General features: G+C 42.9%; 1 protein-coding gene across 1 annotated transcript; it reads left to right on the forward strand.

The window, feature by feature from the left end:
• Positions 1 to 999: 999 nt before the first annotated feature.
• Positions 1,000 to 8,929, forward strand: LOC310992247 (soluble guanylate cyclase 88E-like; the record flags this gene model as incomplete). The annotated part of the gene is made up of 18 exons (XM_083980266.1): positions 1,000 to 1,071; positions 1,291 to 1,431; positions 2,172 to 2,311; positions 2,480 to 2,614; positions 3,018 to 3,141; positions 3,242 to 3,361; positions 3,473 to 3,557; positions 3,953 to 4,039; positions 4,832 to 4,949; positions 5,548 to 5,677; positions 5,873 to 6,019; positions 6,755 to 6,901; positions 6,994 to 7,150; positions 7,228 to 7,337; positions 7,432 to 7,521; positions 8,264 to 8,410; positions 8,522 to 8,659; positions 8,777 to 8,929. 18 exons carry the CDS (start codon positions 1,000 to 1,002, stop codon positions 8,927 to 8,929), a joined length of 2,241 nt encoding a protein of 746 aa, XP_083836392.1.
• Positions 8,930 to 11,112: the final 2,183 nt, after the last annotated feature.

Here is an 11,112-nt window from a genome sequence, read left to right on the forward strand (position 1 = left end):
GTTAGTCTTTATCGAGCAGCTTTTTTCCCCACAAATTGATTCATTGAGCTCAGCGGGAGCCCAGAGGGAAAAAACATTTTCTTTATCCCTGTTGAGATTGGATATCGATTTCGCACCTGCCCTGCTCCACAACACCACTATCCCCTGGTGGGAAGCCTCCGAGCCTCTGAAAGAAAATGTGGAGTCATCCCGAGTCACATAAAAATCATCTGTAGACACACAATGGAAGTTGAAGAGTTTCTGCCCATTAAGGGTTTATTCAAGTGTGTTTGTTTAGCAGAAAAAGCAATTTAGCTTTATAAAAGGAAGCCAGATTGGGTTAGTCGCCTTGTGTTAACCAAAAAATATGTAGCTTTTGTGCTGTGCCGGATCACACAGAGTCTTAGTGATTAGAATCAATCTGTCATGTCCATTTCATTCAGACGCACTGTTTATAACAATTCATTGCAAATTGAGTTATTATGACAAGGGACTGTGAATAATTCAGTGCTTTTAAGAGTCTTTTTTCTGGAAGAGGGCGATGATGAAAACAGGACGACGTCTCCTGACTCAGTCATCTGTGTTTGAGAGGTGGCTTCCGCAGGATGTTTATGTCACATAGAAAGAGGTGCATGGCCACCAGTCGCTGACAGCTGACTCAGGAACAATAGAGGCCCACTCAAACACAAGGACTTGTGTGATTAAGGCCCCTTTAAAACCGTTTGCCCTGTTGGCCTTCAGATGAAACCTCATACAACTGGCAAGTCTGAGGAAGTTGAAAACTCCACAGGTAGTGTTGAGAGCAGGAGAAGGCAAAAGCAGCTCTATTCAAAGCAGGGCTTTTTATAGCTTAACGCCGAAAGCTGCATGCATTAAAATTCAGCTTGCAGCACGGAGAAAGTCTTCAGTCTGAACTTCTCTTATTTGCTTGCAGGTGCCTTTGGGAAGACTGCTGGAAGTCAATCAGTAGGGGAGCTGTCTTGACAGTGCTCAGTTTGAGCTTCAATCCAGTGCGACATTATGTATGGGCTGCTGTGTGAGAGTCTTCACGACTTCATCAAGGAGTCGTATGGAGATGATGTTTGGAAGCTGGTCAGAGAGAGAGCAGATGTCAGGTTACACTCTTTTGTCACCCATCAGGTAAAGTGTCTGTGCTCCTAAAATGAATAATATGCCTTACTATGTGTACACAGAGAATAATAATAATAGCTTTGAGGCCTCTACGGCATGCTCTTTCTCTGAAGCTTAATGGCCCTGATGTCAGAAAATCTATTTTTCTGACTGATACTGTCTGCATGTGTGTATCTGCAGGTGTATAGCGAGAGTGTGATTCCCCGCATTGCAAAGGCAGCCAGTGGAGTGACAGGCACGCCATACAATGAGCTGATGAACTCCTGGGGTGTCTACTTCCTGGGCTTTGTAGGAAAGTACGGCTATGACAGAATCCTGAAGGTAAGATTTCACACTGTGTCTGCGTCTGTGATATGTGAGAGAATTATCAATGTGTTATCCTGCTAATGAAATGTTTCAACAGTAGCTTATTGTCTACATGTCTACAATATCTATACCTCATTATCTCTTCATTTTTGTTAACATTTCAAAACAAAATCTGTCAGTCCATTCAAAAGAGTTGTTGTTTGATTTTTCATCATTAGATTTTCCTCTGTATGAAGTCCAGAGCATTGAAAAGTCAATGTGTAGCTTGTGTACAAGTAGAGAATTAGGGCATTGGCTCACAAAGAAGTCTGTTGCATACAGCTCCTTTGAGCCATCAATGTGAGTTTTGTTTCAGAGATCCAACACTATTAAATAATTTCTGGGCAAATTAGGAACAAGGTACTCCAGAGATTTACAGTAACGCTTTCATGAAGTAGCGGGGCTCACAAAAATGGATTATAAAATGAATGGTTAAAATCATCATCAGAAAAAAAGGCAAGTTATTCTGACTTCCCGTCATTTAGTATATGAATTCGGCTTCAAAAATGATCTGTCTCAATTAATTTTTTAATGGTTCTGTTGTATTTTTCCTCCAGAGCTTCAAAAGACAGTGTACTGCATATACTGTAGTAATAATGTAAAAAAAAAAGTTTTCACTTCAACTTCTCCCCTTATATTGGTCTAAAATCCTTTTAAAGAATATTATTACAAAAGGATAGCGCAAATGCATGTGACCTGTTACCCTTTACCTGCAGGTGTTGGGACGTCATGTGCGTGACTTCGTCAATGGCCTTGACAACCTCCACGAATACCTGCGCTTCAGCTACCCCAAGGTGCAGCCCCCAACCTTCTTCTGCCAGGAGGAGTCCGCCACCGGAGTCACCCTCCACTACAGGTCTGAGAGGAGGTGGAGGAGTGCAGAGGGGGCAGACTGATAGACTATCAGGCGACAGCTGTTGAGAAGAACGGGGCAGATCAATAGAAGAGCAGAGCAAAAACATTGAAAGCTGGGCCGTTAATCTTTGCAGAGAGAAACTGAATTTTCTCCCTCTGTGACCTGCAGGAGCAAACGTAAAGGCTACCTGCACTACGCCATGGGTCAGCTGAGGCAGATGGGGAAACAGTTCTACGACACTGACATTCATGTGGAGGTGCTGTCTGAGCAGATGGTCGGAGACTACTCCCATGTCACCATGAGGTACTCCACTCACACACAGACACACACACTTGTAAAGCTTTTTTAGACTCACTCCTTGGAAGTTAATCTATTCACTATACACATGAGTAATGCTTTGAGGTATTTGCACTGTGCTTGTGTGTTTTCCATCTTATTACTTTCTACTCCAATATATTTCAAAGGGAAATACTGTAATTTTTTACTCCATTACATTGATTTGGCAACAGTTTGTTCTTTCTTTCTTCTTTCTTCTTTCTTTACCTCATAGATTAAGATTCTATATAGAAATCATACAAAAACTGTTTACAAATGATTTTGATTTGTGACCTAAGAAAGTGTCTGGTTTGGGTGTTGATGCTTTTACTTAAATAAAGGATCTGAGAGTGTCCATGTTAATGTAAATCTAATGTGCGTGTGCATGCAGATTGAACTTTGACAACTCAGCCTACCGCTACATCATGAAGGAGGACGAGGAGGAGCAGGAGATCTTGCCCATCACCTCGGATTTCTTCTTTGAGGTCTTCCCCTTTAATATCGTCTTCAGACAGGTAATCCTTTTGAGTTCCCCTCCACAACATCGTAATGGGAGTTAATGACCCAAATGAAGTGTTAAATGAATGAACCGCTCATGATTCTTTGATTCTGCAGGACATGGTGGTGCACAATGTAGGCTCAGGCCTGGCTACAGTCTTCCCTGATCTGGATGGGAAGAAGATCGGTGACGCCTTCCTGCTGGCTCGCCCCCTAGTGGAATTCACCTGGAACATGGTAAGGCATCGCTTCACATGTCACAACCTCTTATCTGCAGGAAAATGTGTCTTGCATGTCAGCTTTAATCAGGCTGCTGATGAGAACACTGACGTTGTAATCTGTGCACAGATCATTTCCCACCCAAACAACCTGTTTGAGATCATGTCCAAGGAGCCTGTGAAGAGAGAGAGGAACCTTCACAACCGAGTCCAGAGTAAGAGTGGGAGCCATGTAAACACTCGCAGGGGTGTGTGTCTGGTGGGCGAGGATTCACAGACTTGTGGTCAGATCAATTTCAATGCAGCCACAAAAGACACACTCAATTTCAGTTTCATTAAATTAATTAAAAATAGAAATAGAAAAGAGCAGGTGTTCAGTAAAATTGATGTATTTTCTCTCAGAACATCAACATTAAACTTTGAAAACACAGCTGAATTAAAGTTGTGAGTTTAGGAGGTCTTTCAGTTGCTGAAATTGAATTGTTTGATGTCTTGATTCAACTTAAATTGATCAAATTTAGTGGAACTGATCCCAGCCCTGTTTGTTATGGATAAAGGCTTTGAATATGAATGTTTGTGGCTCTGATTGTTGGCCCTGTTTTTCCCACAGATTCTGACTATGAAAACGCCAATCGCTCTGCAGATGTAGATGTGGAGCTCATGGCTTTCCAGTCCATCATTGGAGATGATTACAAAGGTCATGACCTTTCTGTTATCTACAGGCACATAGCAAGACCTGGACATACAAATAATGAAATTATCTGTCTGACAACGAAAGTAATTCAATACACAGATACATTCAAATACAAAGAAAGCACTAGTTTCACGGGGATTTATAATCGTTTGCTTTTAGAGTTGTTTTTTGATGCTGGTATTATCTTATCTTAATTTAGCATAATTTACTGAGAACATGGGGGGAAAGCTAGTCGACCTCTGTCCACAGGTGACAGTCAACCTTACCAGCAGCTCTAAAAAAACATGTTATCTCTTATTTTGTTTAATTTGTACTAAAACTGAATGAATTCATGGGGGATTGTGTGTCCTCTTGGCTGGTGACTTTGTTAAGTCTTGTTTTCTTTGTGTGATTGCTAAGCAACCAGGAGAAACTGCAGGAAGTCACTGCTCCCATCCAACAAACAACCCAGCACAACACCCACTGAACGCCATTAAATGTCTGTCACCAACCTTCAGACAGAACTGGGCTAGCTGTTTCCTGTCTTTATGCTAAGCTACAGTAATTGGCTGCCGGCTCCAGCTTGATATCAAACCTACAGATACAAGAGCGGTATTGATTTTCTTGTCCAACTGTTGGCAAGAATGCAATTAAGCATATTTTCCAAAAATACTGAAACGTTCCTTTAAAAAAGCACCAAACTGCTACTAGGATGATACTGTTAACACACTCACACTCATTATCAACTGCAGAGATTTAGCCTAACTCTCCTCTGCAAATCTGTGTTTCTGGCATTTGAATGTGTTTCTCTTTTAGACGGGAACAGTGCTAATGCGATGGAAAGCTGGGGTGATGGGAGCCGCTGCCTGAAACTAAAAGGACAAATGAGATACATGCCAGAGTGGGAGTCCATCATCTTCCTGGGAACTCCTGTGTAAGGCGCGAGCACGCACGCGCACACACACACACACACACACACACACACACACACACACACACACACACACACACACACACACACACACACACACACACACACACACACACACACACACACACACGCACACACACACATGCACACATGCACTGACAAAGATCTTTATTAAAATGCGGCAGCTGAAAAGTAAAACATTCTAAAAAAGCACCAAGAGCTAAACTGAATTACGAAGCTGAAAATAAAAGCCCGGGCAGTGAATCAAATCAGGGGCCCATTCTAACATCACTTACCATGCATGAAATGAGCTGCTAATTAGCCTGTAATCAGACAGTGCAGCTCTTGTGAGCGTAATGGGAACCCATTTGCAACTGAGTGTTTTCCACAGAGTACATTACCAAAACATCCCCCTCCACATCTAAAACATTTTGTTGTGTATTGACAAAACATACATTATTTATACAATAGGAAACATAGGATATTATCTTTCAGCCTTTTAATTTCCCTGTTTTTATGGATAGAAATGTTGGAATCAATTCAATATAATCTGCATTTCTTCCTTTTCCCTTTCTCTGTCTGCCTGTATGTGTGAGTGCAGGATGGAGAGTCTAAGTGCCATGTTTAAGACCGGCTTGTACATCAATGACCTGAGCATGCACGACTCCAGCAGAGACCTGGTTCTGGCAGGGACTCAGCAGTCAGAGGAGCTGAAGAGAGCTCTCATACAGGTTCCCTGAGCCAAAGTTCAGATGCATTTTACATGTGTGATCGACTCACTTGTCAGTCTGTATTATGTAAAGTTGTACTGAAGCCCTTATTTCAGTCTAGCATCCCCAGATCACCTTCTGCCTGCAGACCTGAGATGAACAAAATAGATGGAAACTTGCTGTTTTTTTCTGCCTCATCCTCCAATGTGAGCTCAGGAGCAGAAGAAGTCGAGCAAGCTGGAGGAGAGCATGAAGATGTTGGACTACGAGATGAAGAAGACCGATGACCTCCTGTACAGGATGATTCCCAAGCCAGTGGCTAAAAGGCTGCGCAAAGGAGAGCCTGCTGTCAACACTTGTGAGGTCAGGACCGTACACGGTGCCCACAGTTCACCAGTGATTTAACACTTGCAGTGCCTGAGGCAACAGAAACAACTGTCTCCATCTTTTTTCATGTGGTGCCCTTTAGTTTAACACAGTGGGAATAGGTCCATCAGCTCTTTTGCCAAGAGTTAGAAAATATATAAAGCACTTCTTGTGTTTGAACAGTAAGTTACAGCAGTCGATTCTACATACAGCTACTACTGTATATATATGATATGATAGTTAACTTTTCTTATTCATATTATTAATTACAAACAAGACAGAACATTTTAGTTAGTAAAGTGTAGTGGGGCTGAAAAGCATTGCTACTTATTTACAGAGGTCAGCTATTCCCTCCAGTTTCTTGTCTTTGTAAGATAAGCTACATGGCTTATACCTACACATTTCACATTTAATTTAATGCAGACATCGAGTGGTACTGCTATTCAGGTATGTGCACCAAAACACTTGCATTATACAGTAATTAATATCTAACATTTCTAAAGAAGAACTGAGTTCTTCTCTTGCGCAGTGTAGCTCCACACACATCCTTATCTTCTGAATTCTTGCTCCTTTTCCACTGTACTTCTTCTTCTTCTTTTTTTTTTTGCTATAAAGAAATTCAGGATGAGAGTGAGAGTGTACCAGTACAACAGACATTAAAAATGATCCATGAATGCCTGCCTCCCCTCTCAACCTGCCTGCTCATCAATTCTCTTATCGCTTTCCTCCCAGGTGTTCCCAGATGTGACCATTCTCTTCAGTGATGTCGTGGGGTTCACTCGCATTTGCAGCCACATCACTCCAATGCAGGTGGTCTCCATGCTCAACACCATGTACACACTGTTTGACACGCTCAGCGAGAAGCACCGTGTCTTCAAGGTTCGTGTGTGTATGTTTTTTTTCCTCTGTGTACTGCACTTCACACAGAAGCTCTCCTGTGAAAGCGCTGCTGTTTTTTTCTTTCTCTCTAGGTGGAAACAATTGGAGATGCCTACATGGTGGTTGCTGGGGCTCCAGAAAAGACAAAGTACCATGCGCATAACATTTGTGACATGGCTCTAGACATGGTGCGCTCCATCGACCACCTGAAAGACCCCTCCAATGGCAACAACATACAGATTCGTGTTGGTGGGTAAAGAGTAGGTGGACAGTATGTTTATGTTGGTGTTTGACTGAGTTTACCAACCTGTTGTTGTGTTTTACAGGGATCCACTCTGGCATGGTGGTGGCAGGTGTGGTGGGCCATAAAATGCCCCGTTATGGTCTGCATGGTGACACGGTCCACACTGCGTCTGCCATGGAGAGCAACGGCAAGGTAGGAGGGGAACGTAAACAACTGTGATAACGCACAGCGATGCACCAGTTTTGTGTGACGCTGTTGTGACTGGTCTTCTCTCTGTCTCGATCAGGAGATGCACATTCAGCTCAGCAGTGCCACCTATGAGCACCTGAAAGGAAGTCACTTCATTTTTGAACGGAGAGGCATCATTACCATCAAGGTGAAGGGTCAAAACAGTCCCCATGGCAACTATACCCACCAGATTAATTGCATTTACTCAGCCTTTGTGTCATGTTATCATTTGCTATTTGAGGAAAACATCCTTCCAATTGAATTCAATCCAGTTCAATTCAAAGAACCGTCATTTATCCCCAGCAGAGCAATTAGGGCATATACAGCAGGGAACACAAAAATGCATAAAATAAAGTTTAAAGTATATATGTCCTCTAAGAAGTGAATATCCCCACATTGTGCACAGCCTATATGGAGAGCTGAGGCTGTAATCTGTGTTAATGGAAGATTTGCCTATCGTCAATCAGACTTAAAAATGTTTCTGAGTGTAAAAAATATATATAAAATAAAAACTCACAATGTTTTGGCTCTGGGGAGTCAGCCCACTTAGTATTCAGGGTTGGTATTTGCAGCTTGCTTGTTGATTTGCCAGTCTATTTTATCAGTGGCTCTGACTTTGAGGCTGCACATTTAGTGATAATGGAAGCAAAGTGACTCCCAAAGGTTTCCGAGGCAGCTGATTGCAGGTGCCAATCTTAAGAAACCACTCGTGAGTCGTTCTTCATCAGGGAATTTTGACTATGTGCCATTTTACGTTCTTCCACAGCAGAAGTTGTGCCTGTGAGTGTATAGTACTGTATGTCTTTGAAGGTGTTACACACTGTATATCAGACATCTTTAGGTTCAAAGCTGAATCTCGTTACTGTTTTCCTCTCTTCATCTATTTTAAGGGCAATGTTGAAATTGAGACCTACTGGCTGAAAGGAAAGAGGGATAAGGATGGGAATGCTCAGGCAGCGTGTCCTCAGTTCGAGACTCAGACCATCAGCAAGGCCAACATCTCTGGCCCTGAGGCCACAGGGGATGAGGAGGGACTGGTAAAAAAATTCAGATTTAGACAAGCTTGAATGGTGGTGTATGCTCTCATTTGCTTTATTGCCACCATTGTCATCTCTGATCGCCTGACTCGCCTCTGTCTTTGCCCCCAGGTTTTTCCTCTGGTGGCCGGGGAGGACGAGGATGATGTCAAGTCTATTCGCTCTCATCGCATCAAGATGGAAATTTCCGGCCATTCTCTAGAGGAGTCGATTGAAGAGTGCCGGGTGGAGGAAATGTCCGTTCATAAGGTGAGAGGGAAGATCTGCTGGCTGATCTAACAACATTGTCTTGCTGTGTTTGATGGTTTTCATTTATTGTTTTACACTTCTCAGTAACAGTAATACAATCAACTGTTCCCTCCCTAGTCCCACTATAAGGATGCCTTGCAGGGCGGCCTTCAGGACTCTCACCTGGAACTGGACTCACCTGAGTCTGATGGCAGAGACTCCATCATGGAGTCCCGCGGCAGCTCCTGCGACTCCCGCTGTTCCAAGAGTGCGATGTGCTCTGTGTCGTGAACTGCAACGTCGTGGCACCAGCGTTTGTTAGCTGATGCTATAGTCAGTAATTCACTTCTTGTACAGCTCATTTAAAGCACTGGATATTAGGAGTGAAGTGTTTGCTGTTGTACATGGACTAGACTGTAATGCTTGAAAATCTCTTGTGGCCTTTGTGTGGTACTAAAACTCATCGTAGCTTCTTTAGCTCTGACAGTATAGAAACTAGTTGGAGCCATCATTTCTGAACAGCTGCCTCAGAGCTCTATCAGCTCCATGAAGTGACACTTGCCACTAAAAAGTCAACACTGGAAAACTTTCTGATCATGTTGCATGTTTTATTACCAAAAAGTGTTCGCTGCCATGTGGTTCAGCTGGACATGAGCTCAGTAATTTCCTGCACTGTTTGTTCTGCTGCACCTTGTAGATTTGACATCATCCTCCATCCTGAGAAAATAAACCACTCGGAGTCTCTCCTCTGTCCCTCTCCCTCCTCATTCCTTCATCTCGCACGTCTGTATTCATTATTCTATATCAGTCTCGTCAAATATACAGCCACAGCGCAATGTAAACACTTGTCAGCTCAGTGAAAATAAAGAGAGATGACTGCTGAGGCTTTCTGTGGATTGGTGTGTTGTTTGTCTTGTCTTGTCACTCAGAGGCATTGGCATTCATGCACACATTACATTTGCATATATTTTATATTTTTTTTATTGAACACATTTCTCAGTGGATATGTAGATATAGATGTGTTTTTACTGTGTGTCTGTGTGCTCAGATCTGACATGCACAACATGTGTACCTGCATCTCATTGGAACTCCAGTGATGTTAGTTGAAGCCTGGTAAATAGTCTCGGTATTTCAGCATTAAACTGAATGATAAATGTATATTTGTGATTGACAGGTGTCCTTGTTAGTGCAAAACTCAGTATCAGGCACAAATAAATATCAAATTAAATAGGAGGTAAACAAATGTACCAAAGTTGCTACAATCTTTTTCAGTACTGCAGCACACATCCATACACACCACAAATCCAAGAACAGCATAATCCATAATTACTTTGATAGACAATAGAAATATCAGCTATCCTGGTCTGGTGTCACAGTCAGACAACGTTTCCCACAGACTGGTTATCAGATGAACTGCACTTATAGGTGGCGTCCTCACGCTCCAGGCTGCATCCGTTGGCTCTGTTGGAGTCTTTAGGTGATGAACCGATGGAGCAATGCAAGCAGAAAGCATAAAAGAAGGCCAGCAGGAGCAGCAAGCAGACCACGCAGAAAATAACCACAATCAGGATGGTGTGCACTTGCATGTGCAACTCGTCCTGTGGGAGCTGCGTGGTGGTGCTGGTGGTTAGGACACTGAGGGTCAGTGGAGCAGCAGTGAAACTGGGCTGGGGAGTCACTGTAGGCAGCTGCGGCTTCATGGAAACGAGGTGGGTGACTTCCGGCATGACGAGAGGCTGGGTGCACTTTGTGACTTTGAGATACCTGTTGCAGCCTTAGAGAGAAATGCATCTTGTGATTTGGTTTACCACATGCAAATGAATGAATATTCACTGTACTCTCTCTTTACAATGAGCACAAATTACATTAAACAATGATTTTGCATCCTTCTTAATAAAATGCAGTCTTAGCATCACAATTTCATATTGCATTTACGAAAAAAAAACAAGAAAATGATGTCTGTTGTCCGTCTTGTGTTCTTACCTGAACGTGTTGCCTCTGTCTCTTTTGATAAGCAGAGCTCGGGGGATATGACAAAGACGGAGGACCAGAGAGAGAGAGAGAGAGAGAGGGGGCTGGACCAAAGAAGCGAGGTGGCTGGTGGACCACGGATAACAGGGAGGGTTGCCATGACAACACTTGCTGAAGGGCCACTAGCATGGAAGTGACATCATATCACCACAAGGATGTGTATTAAAGTATGCAAATGAAGATGTAAGAATAGTTTCAACAGGCAAAAGAGCAGTGAGTTTGAAATACTAAAATATGACCCAAAAACCCAATAATTTAGAGGTAGTCTGTTGGAGCTCTGCAGGGATCTAAATATCTCCCCAATCAAAGGTGAGCTTTGGAACAACAGTGAAAACAAGTGAGTGTCAATCACTTGTAAAGAGCAGAGCCCTGAGATTGATCAGGCTCTCCAATGCTGCCACCTGTTGGTAAGAGAAGCGGCACTGAGCAACACTGCAAAATGC

The sequence above is a fragment of the Trachurus trachurus genome, assembly GCF_905171665.1.
Source record: "Trachurus trachurus genome assembly, chromosome: 10".
In the NCBI taxonomy this organism is placed as follows: Eukaryota; Metazoa; Chordata; class Actinopteri; order Carangiformes; family Carangidae; genus Trachurus; species Trachurus trachurus.